Source organism: Peromyscus eremicus, chromosome 23 (assembly GCF_949786415.1).
Source record: "Peromyscus eremicus chromosome 23, PerEre_H2_v1, whole genome shotgun sequence".
Classification (NCBI taxonomy): Eukaryota; Metazoa; Chordata; class Mammalia; order Rodentia; family Cricetidae; genus Peromyscus; species Peromyscus eremicus.
This window is the reverse complement of record NC_081438.1, coordinates 25896355-25918768: the sequence shown is the minus strand read 5'-3', so window position 1 is coordinate 25918768 and position 22414 is coordinate 25896355. Positions and strand designations below refer to the sequence as shown.

Genomic DNA, 22414 nt, shown 5'->3' with positions numbered 1-22414 from the left:
TGTAGGTGCCTATGTGTGACGTTGTGAATAATCCTCAGACATCAGTTCTCTCCTCCCTGGGTCCCAAGGATCAAATACAGGTCATCATCAGGCTTGATGGCAAGAGCTTTCACCTGCTGAAAAAGCCACCTCACTGGCCCCTGACAGGCGTTCTCAGGACTGATGTTCATGGCAGGCACTGTACCAGCTGCCATCTCCTGCTCTCATCTTCATTGGGGTTTTTTGTTTTAATGGATTCTTGCTATATAACCTCCGAAGAATTCAAGATCTTCCTGTGTCAGCCTCCCTAGAACTGGGATTGCAGGTGACCACTACCACACTTAAGCTGGGGGGGGTGTCCTACTTTGCCCCACAGCACCCCTGCAACAGCATGCCCCCTCTGAATGGTTCACCACACATCCTGCCATGCAAGGGACTCCAGACCTCCTCCAGATCCTCCTACCACTTATCTTTGAACCCCCCACACTCTCCTAAGTTGCTTTTGAACCTGCATCTCCATCCCACCTTCCAGCTTCCTATCCACTGAATAAAGCAGGTGTGGTGAGGCATACCTGTAATCCCAGATAGGTAGTGAGTTCAAGGCCAGCCTAGGCTACATGAGACTTTTTAAAAACAATAGCAAGTAAGCCATTCAGCTCTCTGTGACCTGAGACTACAGCACATAAGTGTCTCTGTGAATGAGCCTCTCCCACCAAGTACACTCAGACACTAGCCAGCCTCAGCAACCGTGTGTCACTTCTTCAGCAGGGACCTTCCCTTTGTCAGTCGTGGGGAGTGCAAAGGGACACTCCTCATGCATGCTAGGTGCACACCTGTTAGGTTCTACAGGCCTTGCGTAGCCTGTTGAGCACACACCTCTGAGAGGACTAGCAGGCAGCTGGAGCTGTGGGTAAGACCTGCCTCCCAGACAGTCGCCAGCCCTCTGCTGTCGGTTAGGTACAGGCAGCCATGATTTTGACCTTGCTGTAGGTTAAAGGACACAAACCTAGGAGAAATCTGTTTATCATGCTGGGGACGCATGCTACTCTTGACAGTAGTCAGTGACTAAGATGGATGATCTGCCAAATGGGCCCCTCGCATGGGTGAGTCAGGGTGAATTCACAGTACGATTCCTTTGCTGCTTCCGACACACAAACAACATTTGCTAGGTTTCAGACCCTGTTGTCTGGTGACCCAAGGGCAAGTGGAGAGAAGAAATCTGATTTACAGGATTCATACTGCCTTAAAGATGGATTCAGGCCATTTCTGCCCCCACACTCATCTCTTTTACATGTCTCACAAAGCAGTTCAGTTGTTTTCTTAACCTGATTTTTTTCCATGCTGAGCACACAACTTTATGACACAGTGGGACTTTGTACCAATTGAGGATATTACACAGGCTTATTGGATTCAATTGTGGTTCCATTTCTGGTTTTGTTCTTTCTAGGCGCTCATATAAAATATTTGTGTTTTTAATGTATACCCCTCTCCCTGGATACAGAAGAGCTTGTTAGTCCAAATATATAGAAAAGAGTTCTGGGGGGAGATGGCTTAGTGGTAACAGCATTTCCTCGTAAGTATGAGGACTGAGTTCAAACCCCCAGCACCCACGTATGAAGTCAGGTGTTACTACATGCCTACTGTAGCCCTGTGCTCAGGGGCACGGATACAGAAGGGTCACTAGGACTTTCTGGCCTCGAGCCTAGCTCCAGGTACAGTGAGAAACCCTGTCTCAAGGGGATAAAGGTAAAGGGTGATAGAGCAGGACATCTGATCCTCTGGCCTCTGTGTGGGCATGTACACCTGCACATACATGCACATGTATCACACATACTAAATAATATTCATATGTATATGCCATAAGCTGAAAATAATCTTTCCTGTTGTTAATATTTCAATAAGATGACAATGTTTTCTTTTTTGTTCTTTCTCTGGTTATTTATTGGTTTTTGTTTTTGCTTTGCATAGCCATAGATGTGATTCAAGGCACTGAACGTGCTCAGCAGCTGCTGCTTTGCCACTATATCACACCCCAGCCAGCCCAGGCCACAGTATTTTTGGCTACCTGCAGCTGTGCTGATGTTACTTAGGGACCTGTTACAGCTTGAAGGGGCGGCAAACAAGAGAAGACCCAGAAGGTCCTGCCTTTGGACTCTGGCCAACATCATCAGTCAGTCACCTATTAGCCACTGGGGGGAACAGCCATCAACTAGAGCTTTATGTTGAATATAGACCTTCTTAGGGAAAAAGTACATTTCAATACAATTACCATCACTCAGGCCTGGTGTAACCACACCTTGCCTGACCCCTCCTATGTGACCCCATGGTATGTCAGCCTCAGTGGAAATGAGGAAAGAAGGTGTACCAAACACAGAATACGGCCAAGGACAGACTAGGTCTTGTGGATTGGAGTCATTCACACTCCCTTCTCGATGCTCTCTGTGTCACTGGAAATTAGGACACGACCAGTCTTTATTCTAGACACCCCCAAACCAGGCCCCAGGCAGTGTGCTGGGCTCATGGGTAAGACCTCTCAGGAGAGGCAGGGCTGCACACGGTGTTAGTTCTCCTGTTGCTGTGACTAGATGTCTGATAGAGCAGCTGAAGGAAGGAAAACCACTGCTCTCAGATTGAGGGGACGCTGCCTGTCATGACGCGGAAGTTATGCCAGGAGCGTGAGCGGCCGGCCACATGGTGTCTGCCATCAGGAAGCAGAGAGGGAACGCTGGTGCTCAGCTCCCCTCCTCCTCTCTATGCAGTTCAGGAGCCTAGCCCGCGGAATGGACTGTCCACATCCAGAGTGGATCTCCCACAGCAATTACTCAGCCTAGAAACCCCCTCACAGGCATGTCCAAGGCTGGTCTCTTCAGTGATTCTGCATCCTCTCACTGGCCATATTAACCATCACACTCAGCCAGAAGGCACCATCAGTGACCCCCAACAAGACGCAGACTATTCTAAAGCAAGGAGCATGTGATGCCTGATGGTCTCCACACCAGCTCTGGTGCCACTCTTAGTATGGGCTAGATGAGCAGAGGGCATGGTTCTCTAAAGTAAGCAGGACCACCAAGCCCCTGGGTTGATGCAGAGCAGGCATGCCACCTTTCTTTGGTCCCCTTCTTCGTCCACTAACCTCAGCACCTCTGGTAGTGTTACAAAAAAGCAATCTGATCCCAAGACTTGTCTCTTTGGACCACCATGGAGACCACCAGCTGAGGCATTGGGCTCCAGAGTCTTTGCAACCATATGACTATCTGGCCTCCTAGGCAACGCTCACCTGAAATGATCTGTCCACACTGTATCGTGTAGAAACCAGAGGACACCTTTGGTCTTCATTCCGTAGGCACCACCACCGTGTGTTTTGAGACAGTCTCTCTCACTAGGCTGGAGCTCACTGAGTACACCGTGATAACTGACCAGTGAGCCCTGGGGTCAGCCTGCTCTGCCTGCACGGTGATGGGGTGACAGCTCTGCCCCGCCATGCCTGGCTTTGAACATGGCTCTAAGGAGAGAGCTCAGATCCCCATGCTTGCAAGGCTTCACCGTCTGAGCCATCTCTCCACCTCCTGTCCATATGTTTTGTTCTGGAAAACACAGAAGAAATAATCACATATATTAGGCTCAACCCTCAGTCCCTCTGAATTACCAGAATCATGGGGTTTGATTAGAACAAATCATAGCAATCATAATGACATATTTTTTTAGCAAAATGCCCTGATATTAAGCCTTCAGAAACCTTTTATTTGAACCTTTAGTAGATTTTTTTTGTCTTTGTTGGTGTTATTTTTATTCCTTTAATGCAGAAAATTGGAGGTTACACTTAATGAAAAACTATGAAATAACAGGCAGTCCTGAGGACTGCCACACGCTACCTTCTAGAACAGGGGGTTTAATGAACATTTCCTATGGAAGCGAAGTCAGTGTACGTGGTGAAAGATGCATGTTTTCAGCAGCCATTCTTGCTGTGTTTAATTCTAGAAAGCACTCCAAAGACCTCTGCCAGCTGCAGCCCTGCCCCTGAGTCCCCAATGAGCTCCAGCGAATCTGTGAAGAGTCTCACCGAGCTGGTCCAGCAGCCTTGTCCCGCCATTGAGACCAGTAAAGAAGGCAAACCACCAGAACCCAGCGACCCACCCGCCTCAGACTCCCAACCCACAACACCGCTGCCTCTCTCTGGACACTCAGCCCTCAGCATCCAAGAATTAGTAGCCATGTCTCCCGAGCTGGACACCTACGGCATAACCAAGAGGGTCAAAGAGGTGCTGACGGACAACAACCTCGGTAGGTCCCCACTGCCAGGTCACCAGGCATCCGGTTGTTTCCTGTTTGAAGCCTTGAAAGGGTAAGGGAAGGGGCTGCAGGCTGAGCCAGGCAAAGACTCTAAAATCTCCAGACATTCAACTTTTTTACTTTGCCACACACAGTTGTTATACACAAAGTTCACAAAAGAAATTAAAAACAGAACTCTCTTAATATTTAAAGTTTGATTTTGTACTGGGCTACATTGATAACTGTCGAGCTACATGTTGGACATGCCTAATGGTAACAGTATACTTTAAAGAACCTGGTCCTGGAGCTGTGGCTCAGAGGCAGAGCATATGCCTAAAATTGCCCAATAAAGGACCTGGGGGATTGGCTCAGCTCAGTGGTAGCCTGCCCAGAATCCCCTAGTGTGGTGCTGGGGGCATGGCTTAATGGTAGAGCACCTGCCTAGAATACTTGAAACCCTGGGTTCCATCAAAACAACAACAAAAAACCATGAAATATCTTACAGTGTGAATCCTAGCCCACTCACTAGAGTACAAGAACCTTAGGAGTCAATCCTGGCCCCTCTCAACATACCTTAAAAGACAGCCTGTAGCCGGGCGGTGGTGGCGCACGCCTTTAATCCCAGCACTCGGGAGGCAGAGCCAGGCGGATCTCTGTGAGTTCGAGGCCAGCCTGGGCTACCAAGTGAGTCCCAGGAAAGGCGCAAAGCTACACAGAGAAACCCTGTCTCGAAAAAAAAACCAAAAAAAAAAAAAAAAAAAAAAAAAAAAAGACAGCCTGTAAGCCAGAGCAGATCAGGTGGCCCACAGAGGCTTCCCGTATTAGGACATGCCCTGTAGAGCCTAAATCCATAGTGGATCCCAGGGTGGATCAGCTCAATCCTGCAGCATTAGGTGACTTCATGGACATCAAAAACAAGGTCCACTCCTGCTATGGGGCAAGCCATGTATGCCATGAAAGCCAGCCCCTCGGTGATGCTGGCTTGATCCTGCCCATCACAGGCTGGTGACTCTCAGTAGCTCTCAGGCCCTACTTAGCAGCTCACAGCCACCTAATCCTGCTGCTGCTATTTCTGCTGCTCTGCAGTTGGTCACCCTCATGGTGTCAGCCTCAGGCCGTATGCCTTAGACATGCGGTAGCTAACCTGGGCTCTCTTGCTGCTGGATAGGAGCTCTGTGGCTCTAAGAATATTAGGGCATCTTGCCATTGTTACGTCATCATGCCCTCCTGGACAGGCATGGCAGGAAAAACTGTAGCTTCTCTGCAGGTCCTGTGTCCTCACGAGTCCCAAGTGAAAATGTCAATGAAAGGAGTCCTAAGACAGCCCCACAGAATGGCTGGAACCATGCAATACCTTCTGGGGGACCTGCATGTCTCACCTTTCCCAAGATAGAATAAGACAAGAAGAACATCGTGGTTGAGGCTGGAGAGAGAGCTCAGTCTGTAAAGTGCTTGCCACGAAGCACCAAGTTCAATCCCCAAAACCTATGTAAAAAATGCCAAGCATTGAGCCATGCAGTGGTAGCATACACCTTTAATCCCAGCACTTGGGAGGCAAAAGCAGGCAGATCTCTGTGAGTTCGAGGCCAGCCTGGGCTACAGAGTGAGTTCTAGGGTGGTTTATAGAAAAACCCTATCTCGAGAAACAAAAACAAATAAAATAAATTGCCAAGCATGGTGGCAAGTTTATGATCCTTGTGTGAGGGAGGCATGGACAGGAGGATCCTTGAAGTTCCCTAGCCAACCAGCCAATCTAGCTGAAGTCCAGGCCAGTGGAAGAACTGTCTTAAAAATACAGGGTGAGAGCCAGAAAAATGGCTCATGGGTAAAGGCACTTGCCGCCAAACCTAATGACCTAAGTTTAATCCCTGAAGCCCAAAGAGTAGACGTGGAGAACCTGTTCTTACAAGTTATCCTCTGGCACGCACATACACACACACACACACACACACACACACACACACACACACACACGCACGCACACATGCACACACATCCTAAATAAATAATATAAAAGAAAAATTTAAATGAAGGTGGACTGTGCCTAAGGAATGACAGCCAAAAGTGTCCTCTGGCTGCCACATGTGCACACACATACACACACAAACATGTGTGCACAGACACACAAACACAAGTTGCTACTGAGTTGCAGTGAAGTCTGCCAGTGACTTACAGTCTGGAGTCAGGCCCACCCATCATCTTGAGTCCCCTATATCCCATTTGTGCAATGTATTGTCCCAAACAGAACACAGGAAAAAAGAACATCCGCTGAGAACCATTGTAATTGCTCATTCATAAAAAAATGAAAATTTAGCTGCTGATTTGAGAACAGCCCAAAGCCCATATGTTCATCGGTTATTGAAATGTGGAAGGATTCCTACACTTGAGTCATCCCCTTCTTCAGAGACTTGTCACGAGTCCAAGGAAGCAGGCCGATTACTCCTGCTACCCACTCCCAGTTAGAAAGCACCCTTCCGTGTAAACATTGAGAACAGCAGAAGAAAAACCTCCTTTCAAGCCACCAAGTTGTAAGATCGCAGTTTGGAAATGACAGACACTGGAGCCTCCTCCTTGGCATCACTAACCAGCTTCCATTCCTACTGGAGACTTAGTTGGCATATATTACATGAAGCTAGAGCAGTGCCCTGCTGGTCTACACAACTTTCCAGTCTTGCATAGGACCAGTTATTAACCTGAAAAACTGCCAAGAAAGCCTGTAGCCCATCACCTGGGCTTAGCAATCAGAAGTAATTCCCATGGTAGCTCTAACTGGTCTTAAGGCTTGTGGGGAAAGTTATCTGCCTCACAGGACTCTGGATGTAGTTGTGGGCACAGAGTGGCCAGCATCAAGCTGCATCAGGCAGCAGAGATGACCCCTGGTCAAGATCCAAATATCCTCCAACTTGGATCCTGGCATGTTCAAACACTCTACCACTGAGCCACACCCCAGCCCCTCACTGGGGGATTCTTGGCAGGTGCTCTACCCCTGAGCCACACCCCAGCCCCTCACTGGGGGATTCTAGGCAGGTGCTCTACCACTGAGCCACACCCCAGCCCCTCACTGGGGATTCTAGGCAGGTGCTCTACCACTGAGCCACACCCCAGCCCCTCACTGGGGGATTCTAGGCAGGTGCTCTACCACTGAGCCACACCCCAGCCCCCCACTGGGGGATTCTAGGCAGGTGCTCTACCACTGAGCCACACCCCAGCCCCTCACTGGGGGATTCTAGGCAGGGGCTCTACCACTGAACTATACCCTTAACTTAGTAAATTTAAGTTAAAATGGGGGTGTGCCCCCTAAACTAAATTTGGCTACGCAGTCAACCATATTTATAGTATATAGTGCCACATCATTTCCTCTGGTTGTTCCCTATAGTGTTTCAGTTCATAGCTGAAGACATTACCATAGATAGCACAAGCCAGCCTCCATAATGTCTAGCTGCACTGTGGAACTGGCACATTCTGCCTAGCATCCTATGTCCCAGATATTGTGTTAGACCAAACGGTGGCCTTTCTGATCCCAATCTCCACTTCCACCTTCCAGAATGAGCTTCTGTTCGTTCAAGCTTTTCCCATCAGTCCACGTAGGTCATAATAGATCTGATATATAGCTTTAAGAATGGCAGCCCTCTCCCCACCACACAGGAATGGCTTTCATGAGGAAGCAAACCTTGGTGTATGTATGTGCATGTTGCGTGTACACATACATGGAGATCAGAAGTCAGTGTGGATGTCCTCCTCAAACTCTTTCTACCTTCATTTTGGGGACAAGATCTTTCAGTGACCCTGGAGCCTACTGTTAGGACTAGACTGGCTGACCATTGCATTGCAGGTGTTTTCCTGCCTTCCCCTCCCAGCCCAGGGTTACAGCACACACCACTGTGCCCAGCTTTTTATGTGAGTGCTGGGGATCTAACTCAGGTCTTCGTGCTTGCACACAGTAAGCCATCTCTTCCAGCCTTCAAGCCCTTCTTCTAAGCCTGTGACACAGTGCACGCTTGGGACCTCTTGCGCCCTCCAGAGCCATCTGCCTGTGCTCAGCCCAAGGCGGGCTGCTTATCCTGCCTGGGAGAAGACAGGGATCCAGGGGAGGGCTGAGCTTCCCTAAGCCACATCAAGCAAAGGCAGTTTAGACTGCAGAAGCAGTACAGCCAGTGAGCCTTTCGATCCCAGAGCTTCCAGACCCTCCTCACTCCTGCTGTGACCCAGGGGTCAAGTGCTCATTCTCTCAGCAAGACCCTTGACCTTGCTAATCATAAAAAGACACCCAGCTGGCCTTGGCTAGGAGCTGCCTGTGAGAGCTGAGCAGCTACCACTCCACCTTCTGGGTTTGTGCTTAGGGATCTCCCTGCCGCTGACAGACACTGCACGGCCGCCCTCAGCTCACCTGGCTCCTGGAAGCTTGGCTTTTTCCTCTCTTTCCTTTTTCCCCCGAGGCTATCGTTGTGTGGTTTACACTAACCTGGAATTCCCTATGTAGCCCTGGCTGATGTAAAACTGCTGGTCCTCCTGCCTCAGCCTCCCAAGTGCTGGAATTACAAGTGTGTCATTCTGACCATACCTGCTACCTGGAGGCTTTTCTGAAAGCCTAGTCACCCGTCATATACATGTAGAACGCAAGTATATTCAAATCCCTTGCCAATCAAATTGTGAGAAGACAAGTGAAAGAAATGTTTCAGTACTGAAGCTGTAGGTCGAGGTGGAGCACCTGCCTAGAATCCCCCAGTAAGAGACAGGGGTGTGGCTTAGTAATAGACTACTCCCCTCACATGCACACAGCCCTAGGTTCCATATCCAGCCTATAAAAACCGAAGAAAAATATTTCTACAAAGTGTTGCTGTAGGCCAGGCCTCCACAGTCCAGACTATGGGCCACTGAACCACGTGTCTCGGTTCAGGTTCTTAGCGCCTGCTTACCCTCTGTCGGTCACTGACCATCTCTCACATCTGCTTTCCAGGTCAGCGTTTATTTGGGGAGACCATCCTGGGGCTCACCCAGGGCTCTGTCTCCGACCTCCTTGCCCGCCCAAAGCCCTGGCACAAGCTCAGTCTGAAAGGCCGAGAGCCCTTTGTCCGAATGCAGCTGTGGCTGAATGACCCCAACAACGTGGAGAAGCTGATGGACATGAAGCGGATGGAGAAGAAAGGTACTGCCCCCTTCTGCCACCCAGGCACCGTCTCATTCACACATGCGCTTTCTGGACGTCTTCCCACAGAGCTGGGACATGGGGCTCCGTAAGGCAGGGAGGGCACTGTAGTTTAGATGAGCATCAGCCAATGAGTAGCTAAAAGGACAAGGGAGACTTGTCCTTCTTTGGGGCCAAGAGTATAAATAAAGATCTTGTGACCCATGGGCACATCACAGTCTGTGGTAATGGCTCATTTATTACATCTGTTACATCATCTACTGTGTGTGTACCTCATGCTAAAAGCCTGCGAAGATGGTGAAGAGCTCATTAAGATATATATATATATTGATGAGCTGGGATTATAACTAGCTTGTAGAGTACTTGCTTGGCATGTTAAGACCTTCAGTACTGGGAGAAATACATGAAAGAAATGCCTTTTGAATCAGACATGATAGTACATGCCTGTAAAGAAGAGGCTGGGCCTATAGCCTGGGTGGTAGAGTACTCTCCTAGCGTGTAAAAAGCCCTGGGTTTGCCGGGCGGTGGTGGCGCACGCCTTTAATCCCAGCACTTGGGAGGCAGAGCCAGGCAGATCTCTGTGAGTTCAAGGCCAGCCTGGGCTACCGAGTGAGTTCCAGGAAAAGGCGCAAAGCTACACAGAGAAACCCGGTCTCGAAAAACAAAACAAAACAAAACAAAAAAAAAAAAAAAAAAAAAAAGCCCTGGGTTTGCCAGGTGGTGGTGCACGCCTTTAATCCCAGCACTCTCAAGGCAGAGCCAGGTGGATCTCTGAGTTCAAGGTCTACAGAGCGAGATCCAGGACAGCTAGGGCTACACAGAGAAACCCTGTCTCGGGGAAAAAAAAAAGCCTTGGGTTCTATCCCTCACCCTGGGAAGCTGAGAGGAGAGTTGTGATTGTTGGTACCATTATGCCAAAGGTCTGCCACACTGGGACCTCAGGATGCCTCTGCCATCAGAAGTGTGCTCTCCACCCATAAAGGGCCACTTCAACTGGTTATGGCCCAACCTAAGGTGTGACCCAGGCCATAGCCCCCAGGGCAGCTCCAGGCAACACCACATACTTGAAAAGCCTAGTGATTTCCCAACTTTTAAATTTACTGTGATAAATTTCAAGCAAAAATACAAAGAATGATATGAAGAACCAATAGACAAGCCGGGAAAGGGCATGGGTCTTTAAAGGTACCACTTGGGAGGCTGAGACAGGACAGGATATAACTCAGTTCTTAGCATGCACACGGCCCTGGGCTCCTCCCCAGCACTTCAACCAAGGAGGTGACCCATGTCTTCATCCCAGCATTCAGGAAGTGGGGACAGGAGGGTCAGGAGTTCAAGGTCATCTTTGCTGCATTGTGAGTCTGAGGCAATCTTGGAGAAGGGAAGAGTGAGTAGACCAGACTGAGCAGCTCAGTGAGACCCGCCCAGGTTCAAGAATAAGAAAACGAGCAAAAGAAGCTAGTAAACACTGCTGTTGAGTTTCCACAGTCCCCAGGACTTACCCAGATAAAGTAGAGCGCCCCACTTCCTGTCAAAGCCAAGACCAGCCACCACAGGTGTGACACCACAGGTGTGACACCACAGGTGTGACACCAGGCCATTTCCACCCCTGACCCTTCAGATGTCCACAGAGAAGCTTGTTCATCCCCTCTTCCCCTTCCTGACTCCAAATCAGATGCTCCGGGCTTTCCAGGCCTCCAGCTTCCTTCCACGTGGGCTCTGGTGCCATCTTGTGTCACAGAAGTGTTACTGTCTCCGTGGAGCCCACACCGGGGGCATCCAGGGCCCCGGAATGGCTGTTAAGCCATTTCCTAGGGCTACTGGACAGGGAAGGCTTCACCAGCCTTCCCAGGCATCCGGGCACCTGACCTGTCAGTGACACAGCAGGGACTGCTTGGGCCTCCCCGTGGTGCCCGTGATAACTGTCACTTCCTGAGCATCTAGAGCACTGGTTCTCAACCTTCCTAATGCTGCGACCCTTTCCCAAACATAAAATTATTTTTGTTGCTACTTCATAACTGTAATTTTGCTACTGTTATGAACCGTATTGAAAATATCTGTATTTTCTGATGGTCTTAGGTGACCCCTGTGAAATGATCATTCAACCCCCAGGGAGGTTGTGACCACAGGCTGAGAACTCCTGATCTAGAGTTTGGCTCTCCTCACCCACCACTCCCCTCTTCCCTTTCTCCATCTCTCTCTCTCTCATATATATGACAGTCTCTTGTAGCCAAACATGACCTTGAACTCTTGATCATCCTCTCTCCATTTCCAATTCATTATGTAGCCCAGGCTGTCCTGGAATTCATGGTGGTCCTGCCTCAGCTTTTGGAGTGCTGGAGTTAGAGACATCCACCACCACATCTGGTTTATGCAGTGCTGGGAATGGAGTCCTCCAGTGAGCCACATCCCCAGTCCCAGTTATGTGCCTTCTCAGTAGTTTTCTTGGTAATAAAATAATAGAGTTCAGTCACTGCCCAGCATAAAGCCCTCTCCTTGCAACCAAGGGTGATGAAAATACCAACCTCTCCAGAGGGCAAGCGTTAGAAACAGTAGAAGTAGTCAGGTAGTTGGGCAGTAAGTGAGAATTATTAACCTGTGTTCCTTTAAAACAGTGTCAGGTGTGGAGACACATATCCATAATCCCAGCACTCCCTAGGCGACATAGTTCCATGCTCACCAGGACTGTATATTGAGAAAACAGACAGCTCAGTCAGTAAAGTGCCTGTCTGCAAGAGGACCTGAGTTTCAGCCCCAGGACACACTTTAAAAAAAAAAAGAGTTGGGTGTGTTGGCACACCTGCCCTTAATCCTAACAGGGAGGCAGAAGCAGGTAGATCTCTGCAGTTCCAGGCCAGCCTGGTCTACATAACAACACAGTAAGTCCCAGGACAGCCAGGGCTGTACAGAGAGACCTTGTCTTTAAAAAAAGAAAAAGGCATATCCTTGATTCCAACACAGGGAGGCAGAGAGACCGGTAGCTCCCTGGGGCTCCTTGGCAAACCATCCTAACCTGTTAGATGAGTGCCAGACCAGTGAGAGACCCTGCCTCAAAACTAAGAGAAAGGAAGAGCTGGAGAAGCAGCCCGGTGCTTGAGAGCACCTGCTGCTCTTGAAAAGGACCTCGGGCTGGAGAGATGGCTCAGAGGTTAAGAGCACCAACTGCTCTTCCAGAGGTCCTGAGTTCAATTCCCAGCACCTACATGGTGGTTCACAACCATCTGTAATGAGATCTGGTGCCCTCTTCCATATACATAATAAAGAAAAAGAAAAGGACCTCATCCGGTCCCCAGCACCCCTATGACACATGCCTGTAACCCAGGACCCATGGAATCTGACCTCTCTAGCTAGCACTGTGCTCACTGCACATACTCCTCTCCCCCCCTCCCACATACACATACACATAATTTAAAAAGAGATTAGGGTGGATGGCGCCTGAGGAACATCACTGGAGGTTGTCCTCTGGCCTCCACATGCATTATGTACACATATGTACATAACGCACTGTTGGCTATAACAGAGATACACAATATAACAGAGAGCCCACACAGCATCCCAGAACCTCAGTTCCACCACTGCCCGTTCTCATATACCTACAGGATCACTCAGGTACACCCTAAGCAAGATCTCATCCTCATGACCCTCCCCACCCAGTCTCCATAAGTGAAAAACTCCTGTCTCCATCATCTGCCAATCACTTTACATTTCCTCAAGCCAATGGCCTTCTCTCATGCCCTTGTCCTGCGTCAGCCAGGAAATGACCACATAGATGATCTTCCTTTTCACTCCTGCACGCAGGTATCAAGTTCTTGGACCTCCTCCTCCTCACCTTTGGCCTGACCCTGTTACCAGCCCAAGCTCTTCCACCTTCTCGATCCTAACCTCGGACTCTTGATCCCCAGCCATCCTATTTCCTGCCACCTCTTTCTCTTTGCTCCACTTCCCTAGGATGGGCCTCTGCATTTCTGGCATCCCTCCCTCTTCTCTGGCCACAGTGCTCTTCTCCCCAAATATCTTCCCACTCCTGCAGCCCTGGTAGTGCTGTGTCTCATCACACTCCTCCGTTCCCCCTGGGCTGCTGAGTGCCTCTGGAGTCTCAGTTGGGCCTGGACCATCTCTAACAGACTTTAACTTCTGTGGGGTCTCCAGAGTCATTCCACAGTCCTGACAGCCCTCCCCATGCCCTTCTTACTATTTCTTCCCCATCACCCGCCTCTGCTTCCTACAGACATCATAGTTCTGCCTTTATCTCAGGACCCTATCTCTTGTTTCCATCTGTCCTTCATCCTCCAGGCTCAGTCTAGCCACCTGGTTTCTCCCTGGTGCTTTCTCCATAGTCTCTGTCCTCAGCTTAGAGTCTGTGCCTTATCTCTGTGGGGAATGGTTGGGATCAAAGCCTCTGGAAGTCACATGTCTGGCTTTTCATTTCTTCCTTTCTCTCCCTTCCCTGCCCTTCCTTCCCCTCCTCTTCTCCCTCCCTCCCTCGCTCTCTTCCTTCCTTCCTTGTTTTTAAGACTAGGTCTTACCTTATAGCCCGGTGTGATCCTGGACTGACAATTCTCTTGCCTCAATCTCCCCAGAGCAATTGCCTCCCAACACAGCAACTTCACTGGCCACCCTTGCTTCCTCCCTTCCCACCAGCCACTCAGCCTTTGCTGCCAACACCATGGATCCTCTCGCAGCATTCTCCAGGGCTTTATTTTTCCCCATATTACCAAGTCCAAAGTCCAGCCTGGTCCTTCCTAACATTCCTCCCTATGGTGCTAGATGCTGTCGGCTGTCCATCCCCTCAAGGCTCTCCAGCCCTTTCTATAACATCATTGGCCCCTGGCTGTCCTCATGTCCCACTTGGCCCTTCGTAGCTTCTCCCTGGGAATGTCCTGTGATGATGTGCAGGGTCTGCTAGGGTTCCATTTTGATGTAGCTCTTGTCTCAGTCATTGATTTCCATTATTACTGTCTTCCTTCTCCTTTATTCTTCTTTTTTCCTTCCTTTCTTTCTTCTCTCTTCTCACTCTTTTTCTCTTGACAGGGTCTCACATAGTCCAGGCTGGCCGACACTATCCATGTATCCAATGATGACTCTGACCACCTGATCCTCCTGCCTCCGCCTCTCAAGTGCTAGAATTATAAGCATTCACTACTTGGGCTTGGGTTTCCATTTTCTACACAGCCTCCTGGTGTCTTCTATACCACAGCCTACACTTACTAGTTGATCCAACATCATCCTTCAAGATGGCCTTGGAATCTCCTCTTTCGGAATGTCTCTGCCCTTTCCCAGCTCTGTTCAGTGACCTCCATTACCCCTCGGGGGCCTGACTGTCCCTGTCACCAGTGTCTTCATCACGCTGGACCATTCTGCAGCCCTTAGTTAACTGTCAGGGAGGGCGGGGATGGCTGGGAACCCACAGGACAGACAGCATGGTTCCACTGCAGGGCTTTGTTAGGGTGGACGTTTTGTTCAGTTTTGAGTGCTAGGGCTCAAACCCAGGGTACCACACACCTAGACAAGCACCCCCCACTGAGTACACCCGAGCTATTTGCTTTTTGTCTTTCACACTAGGTCTCAGTATGTAGCCCAGACTGGCCTCAAACTCATGATCCTCCTGCCTCAGCTTCCTCACTGTTGGGACTACATACGTGCCCCACCACACCCCGCCTGTAGGTTTTCAACATCTCTGTTCCCAGAGCTGAGGCTTTGAGCTGGTTTCCCAGCTGTCCCCGAGTTCACCTGCTCTCTCTCTCTCCCTGCAGCCTACATGAAGCGGCGGCACAGCTCTGTCAGTGACAGCCAGCCCTGTGAGCCCCCCTCGGTGGGCATCGACTACAGCCAAGGCGCCAGCCCCCAGCCACACCACCAGCTGAAGAAGCCTCGGGTGGTGCTGGCCCCAGAGGAGAAGGAAGCGCTGAAGCGAGCCTATCAGCAGAAGCCATACCCGTCACCAAAAACGATCGAGGAGCTTGCCACACAACTCAACCTGAAGACCAGCACCGTCATCAACTGGTTCCATAATTACAGGTAGAGCCTGTCGAGAGCTCCAAAGCCTAGACCCCTGAGAACACACCCAAAGAGCACAGTGTGGCCCTTGGTCCCTGAAGGCCGACCCAAGGCCAAAACATGGTTGTGCAATGTGAACAGCTGGGCAAAGAGACTACTGTCACACATGGCTGGCCTCCTCCGGGAACTGAGGAAACTTATTATTTAGTGTGTGCATGCGTGCATTTGTGCACGCTCAAGTTATATCGAGATCGGAGGACAGCTCTCGGGATTCAGTCCTCTCCGACCACCTTCTGGGATTCTGGGGTGGAGCTCAGTTTGTCAGTCTGTGTGCAGAGAGCCTCCATCTGCTGACTCATCTTGCCAGTCATCATCACCGTCATCATTTTAGACAGTGTCTCACTGCGTAGCCTTGTTTGGCCTAGGATTTGCTACGTAGACCAGGGTGGCCTCGAACCCAAAGATCTGCCTACCTCTAGCTCTTAAGAACTGGGGTTAAAAGCCTGCACCACCACATACAGCCCTACGGGCCTCTTTTTTAAAAGCTGGGGACTGGTAGGCTGCCACAGCAGGTAAAGGTCCCTGCCACCAAGCCTGACTTCCTAAACTTGATCCTTGGCCCCACATGTACAGGAAAAAACTGACTCCTGCAAGTTGTCTGGACTTCCACACATGTGCCATAGCATGTGGCCTCACCACACCTACTTCACACACACATGCAAAAAGAAAATTAAAATAAACCAAGAACAAGATCATTCAGAACTGGCCTAGGTTCAGGTGTGGCTTGGCAACAGAGCTGTTGTCTAGAATCCAGTGAGGAGCTGGAGGTGTGGCACAGTGGTACAGCCTTTGCCTGGCATAAACAACACCTTGCTTAAATCCCTACACCCCCCCCAAGCATCCTTCTCTGTACAGCTTTTTCGGTATCAAATCTGGGGCTGAGGCAGTGTATCTCAGTAGTAGAGCTGGGCACAAGGCCCTGCATTCCGTCACCAGCACTCAAGGAAATAAGTTAAAAGTTAGAAGATAATGCCGGGCATGGTGCTGCACACCTTTAATCCCAGTGTCTAGAAGACAGACAGAAGAATGGAAAGTTTGGGTCTATCCTGGGCTACAGAGTAAGTCCCTATCTCTCAAAAGTAAACGAATAAATATATGTCCTCCAACCAGTACTCAGGATGGATAGTTCTATTTTACCAAGAAAAGTCCTACAGGCCCACCAAGGATGCAGTATATAAGGCCAATTCCTGCACTACCCTCCTGCCACCTCCAGCCCATCCACCTCTGCCTTACTGAGCAGTTCAGGCCTCCTCTCGCTCCAAAGGCCCTGTAGGAGTTGGCATGGTGGTACACACCTATAAACCTAGCTCCTGGGAGGCTGAGGTAGGTGGTTCCAGCCCAACCTGGGCTACACGGTAGCTACAGGCCTGTCTCAGAAAGCAAGCCTGAGAGCAAACAAACTCAAAAGTCCACGTTCATTTCTTTACCTGAGCTGTGTAGCTAGTAAATGGCAGAGACAAACTTCAAACCATGCAGCATTATCTGCATCCTAATTGTAAGATTCAGCTGCCCACCTAACCTGCCATTCCTGACTGGGCAGAGCAGAACTGGGTGCTCACCCCACTGGCATCCCTGCTGCCAGATTCTGAGCAGAGCCACCTTCTTATCATAGCTCCAGGGACTGGCCCTCAGTTTCCAAGTTCCAAGCAGGTAAGAGCATTAGCTGCTCTTCCAGAAGACCCAGGTTCAGATCCCAGCACCCACATAGTAGTTCACAGCCATCTGTAACTCCAGTTCCTGGGGATTTCACACTCTCTCTGGCCTCCATGGGTCCAGGCGTACATGTGGTACACATATATACATGTAGGCAAAACACTCATACAAAATAAGGAAATGTAATTTAAAAAGTTGGGCATAATGGCCCATGCCTTTAATCCCAACACTGGGGAGGCAGAGGTAGAAAGGTGGATTCTATGAGTTCAAGACCAGCCTGATCTGCATAGTAAATTCCAGGACAGCCAGGGCTGTGTAGAGAGACCCAGTCTCTAAAATAAGTAAATAAATAAATAAATAAATAAAATAAACCTTTAGGAGGAGGTTCTGATTTCACTCTAGCAAAAACATGTAACTATGGACCAGGTAAACAACTATCCCAAGGTTCTCATAGCTTGAGCCAAACCCCCTAAATCAAGCTTAGGACAGGCCTATAACCTCAGCTATTCAGGAAGCTGATGAAAGAAAATAAGTTTTAGGCCAGCCTGAGCTACAGGGTAAGTTCAAGGGAAACTTAGAAAGACTACGTCTTAAAACTTACAAGTTCAAGAAGTGTTGGGAGATATATATAGCACTTGGCTAAAATCAGCCAGTCAAGGGCTGAGGGCATGGCTCTGCTGACATGTGTTTGCTGAGCAAGCTTAAAGCTCTTAGTTCAGTCCTCTAATACAGGGTACAGAGAGGTATGACCTTCATTCAGTGTAGCATGAACAGAAAAAAGTCTAAGCCGCGTCCAGCTGGGGTTTTTATGGAGGCCACTTTCTACAGGGCACCCAAAGATGCTCTTCGAACAGTGGACATCTGCATATTATGCTGGCTTACTGGAAAGACACTGGTTGAGTTTAGGACTATGAAAGTGATGGGGAGGTGACTTAAGGACCCTTTGTGAAGGAAGCAAGCTGTCCTGGCATTCGGTGTCTCAGCAAGTTACCCGAGCACATTCCCACCTGAAGCTGGATTAAAAATTTGTTGAGCCTGGTAGTGGTGGCACACGCCTTTTTTTTTTTTCTTTTCTTTTTTTTTTGGAGCACACGCCTTTAATCCCAGCACTCGGGAGGCAGAGGCAGGTGGACCTCTGTGAGTTCGAGGCCAGCCTGGTCTACAGAGTGAGTTCCGGGACAGCCAGGACTACACAGAGAAACCCTGTCCAAAGAAAAGAAAAGAAAGAAAGAAAAACTTGGTTGAGCCAGGCATGGTGTCCCACACCTTTAATCCCAGCACTTGGGAGGCAGGGGCAGCAGATCTCTGTGAGTTTGAGGCCAGCCTGGTCTACATGGTGAGCTCCAGGACAGGTTTTCATAGTGAGACCCATCTCAAAAGAAATATAAACATGAATAAACTTGGTTGAGGGATTGGAGAGATACAGCTTAGCAGTTAAGAGCACTTGCTGCTCTCCAGAGGACATTGGTTTGATGACAGTCAGCCCGCACAGCAGCTCACCACTGTCGGTGACACCAGTTTCAGGAGAGCCAAGGCTCTCTTCTGACCTCCACGGGCACCAGGCCCACATGTGGTGCACACACATACATACAGGCAAACCCATTCACATTTTTTCCTTGAAATACTAAAAGCATATATTTGTCTCCTTCCTACTTGATCAGCTGACTCTTTCTCAGAGTCTGCTTCCTCCAGAGTAGGGAATCAGTAGAAAATATACCCCTGACCTTCTATGGCTCAGAGCTCACGTTACAAGATTCCCACCTTAGGCCACATCCAATAATTGGCTTTCCAAAGTGAAGTTTCCTTTATTTAGTCAGTGAGTGTTATCAGGTGCCAGGAACCTTGCTTGTTGCACAGAGTGGAAGGAGCTGGTTAAGGGACCGTCAGAGTGAGATGAAGACGGAAGAACTACACGATGGAATCCCAGCTCTCAGAAGGCTGGAACAGGGGGACCCTCTGTTCAAGGCCAGTCTAAGTGAGCCCCATGACAATCAAGACTGTCCTTGAGCTGGTGTTACTACATAACAAGACCCGGTCTCACAAATAAAACAAGGCTGAGGATGTAGCGCAGCCGATAGAGTGCTTCCCTAGCATGCACAGATCCCTGGCTTCTCTCCCCGGCGCCGCATAAACCAGGCGTGGTGGTGCACACTTGGAACCCCAGCACTGGGGAAATAGAGGCTGCAGGACTGGATATTCAAGGTCACTCCTGACTAATTACAAGTTCAAGGCTAGTCTGGGATATGAGATCTTTTTTTATTATTTTATTTTAACTGTATTTTATATGCATTGGTGTGAAGGTGTCAGATCCTGGAGATCTGAACTTACAGACAGCTGTGAGCTGCCATGTGGGTGCTGGGAATTGAACCCGGGTCCTCTGGAAGAGCAGCCAGTGCTCTTAACCATTGAGCCATCTCTCCAGCCTCAGGATATGAGATCTTATCTCAAAAAAAAAAAAATGAAGTGGCAGAGAGAAGGTGGTGGCCTCTCAACACAGAGGCAGTGTGATGTGGGCAGAAGTGAGGCCGGCCTGTGCACAGGAGCCTCACGGGGCCTTCTTCCCTTGTGTCTTGCAGGTCTCGGATCCGCAGAGAACTGTTCATTGAGGAGATTCAAGCCGGGAGCCAGGGCCAGGCCGGTGCCAGCGACTCACCTTCGGCCCGAAGTGGCCGCGCCGCACCCAGCTCAGAAGGCGACAGCTGTGACGGTGTGGAGGGCGCCGACGTCGAGGAGCCGGGTGGCACCCCGGTGGCCACCAAGTCTCAGGGAGGGCCGGCAGAGGTGGCCGCAGCCCCGGCCGACCGGGAAGAGGCGACGCCGCCCGCCGAGAAGGCCAAGGCGCAGCCGCCATCCTCGGCGACCCCAGGACAGGACGACGGTGAAGACGCGGGCCGGCCAAGGCCACCGCCCGAGGGCCTCGCCGACACCCCGGCGCCCGTGCCAAACCTCGCCGCACCCGCGGCCGGAGAGGACGCCGCTACCTCAGCCACCGCGACGGCCCCCGAGGCCCCGGGGCCGGCCAGGGCGGGCCCCGCGGAGAGGAGTTCTGCGTTGCCAAGCACCAGCGCGCCCGCCCACGCGCCTGCGCGGAGGCCGAGCTCCCTGCAGAGCCTCTTCGGCCTGCCGGAGGCGGCGGCGGCGGGCGCCCGGGACAACCCGGTGCGGAAGAAGAAGGCCGCCAACTTGAACAGCATCATCCACCGCCTGGAGAAGGCTGCCAGCCGGGAGGAGCCCATCGAATGGGAGTTCTGAGGGCGCCGGGCCTCTGGGCCGGACCAGCGGGGCCTGCGGGCCTGGCCGGGCTCCGTGCGCCCAGCGGGTCCCGGCCGGCCTGGTCGGCACTGGCTAGTGGTGGGCCGGGGCGGGCGGGCGGGCGGGGCGCGGAGGGCGCTGCGGCCCGAGGCCTGGACGTGTTGCGCACTTACCGCCCTGCAGGCCACAGGGCAAAATCGCCATAGGCCAAGGTGCATATAGAAAACAAAGGAGCATTAAGCCCAATCTATGTCGTGTTTTCAAGGAAGAAAACGGAAATGTGTAGTCGAGCTTTTTTGTACCCTGGAGTGTTTTTTTTTTATTGCCCTTAAGTGATTTCCACAGGTTCTGGAATAACTCTTTACAGCTTTTGCCTTGTGCCCTCCTCTTTCGTGTGGGCTTTAAAAAAAATCAAACCCACATATTAAAAGGGGGCTTTTTATCTGCCATCTAATGGCTTCAGAGCGATAATACACTATTATCTTCTTAAACCAGGAAGGGGGGGATTTTTCAGAAAAATTAAAAAAGAAAGTTTTTGTAGCTGTTCAGTTGCCACTAAGAGATTGCACAGTCAAACCGACTCTAAACACACTAGTTTGGATTCCTAAATATTTTCAAGAAAGAATCTTCTCGTTTGAAACTTTGAATTAAAATAAAACACATTTACTCCACATATTTTTTAACAAAAAGAAAAAAAAAAGAAAAGTCACATCAGGAAAACTCTGATTTTGTGGTAGCTGACGTAGTGTTTTCTTGTACGTAAATAGAATCCTGACATGTAGTGCACATTGATCCATAGCTTTAACTGACTCTGGGCTTTTGCTGGCCAGAGTTTGTTTAATACACTCCATTCTAGGCCAAATCAGGACAAAAAGAAAGATCCGAATCTAGGTATTTTATAATCTGCTTTTTAACCTCTAACCGCAGAGCACGCTGATCAGACCTCATATCTCGGAGGTTTAGGAGACAAGTTAGAACTGTAGCATGTACCGGTTCATTTTGTTTTATGGTGTCTACGTCTGTGTTGGCACATCCGCTCATGAGCAAGCGTCGAAAGCAAGGAAAATGTAGACCCACAAGGTCACAGCAGTTAGTCCCTCCGTGTGCAGGCAACCGTCTGTTCATCTTTCCTTGGCACAGAAGGCACCTCACCTCACGCCACTCTCCAGGGCACCTGACGGACTGAGCCCCCAGGGGAAGATGCTCCCTGGGCTTGGGCAGGGCTGGCACAACCATGCGCACTCTCTCTTCCTCTCTTCTCCCGTCCCCTTCCCACCACAAGCACTGATAACCCTATCCACTCGTGGGAAGCTTCCTTCCCTGCAGAAGAGAGTACGCAGCAGTCTGGGCTCTACAACCATCCCTGTAGGGACAAACGGTGGCACTCTTCAATTCCAGACCAGACCTTTGGCCCTTCACCTTTCTCCTCTCACCGAGTTGTTTTATGCACAGTTTAGGGCAGCCTAAGTACAAATCAAGTCCTAACTTGTCTCTTGACTCCTCCCACTGTCTATGTGTATATGCGTGAGTATAGAGGTGGGTGAAAGTGTGCGTGTGTGTGTGCGTGTGCAATTTTATACGTCTGTGTATTTTCTTAAGTACCTGTGCACACATAGAGTGCATTACTGCCACCTTTTCCAATAAGCTGGTTTATCAGTCATGGCTTCTACAGGTTTTGCTAATTTAGACTCCTTATTGCCATATCTTTAAACTAACAATAGATGATTTCGGTATATATATATATTTTTTTTTGCTTATTTATAGGTGCTGTATTTTATTATCTGATTGTTAGGAAGGGATGAAAGGGGCAAATATTCTTTAGAGGGATAGACTGCCGGCAGTATTGGGTATAATTTACAAGATGTAGCTGTCATACTGTATATTACTGATTGAAAACTTTTTGACCGTATTGTGTATCATTGAAACTTTTGTCTTAGGTCAACATCTTTGGATGACATTTTAATGGTGCATTCATTATTTCTTAAGTTTAATTAATTAATAGTACTTTTTTTTTTTATTTGGGAGGGTGGGAGGGAGTTCTAATTTTAAAGGTATCTCCCG

The 22414-nt window shown here is 49.8% G+C and overlaps 1 protein-coding gene across 1 annotated transcript in view; it reads left to right on the top strand.

Moving 5' to 3' along the window:
• The window catches only part of Cux1 (cut like homeobox 1), a gene marked incomplete at its 5' end in the record, with an annotated part of 173087 nt that extends 152654 nt beyond the window's left edge, over nt 1–20433 (top strand). Inside the window, 4 exons of the mRNA XM_059249787.1 lie at nt 3958–4260; nt 9206–9394; nt 15145–15409; nt 19678–20433. Of these exons, the coding sequence (XP_059105770.1) occupies nt 3958–4260; nt 9206–9394; nt 15145–15409; nt 19678–20353 (1433 nt within the window). The remainder of the gene's footprint in view (nt 1–3957; nt 4261–9205; nt 9395–15144; nt 15410–19677) is intronic.
• Between the last annotated feature and the right edge of the window lie 1981 nt (nt 20434–22414).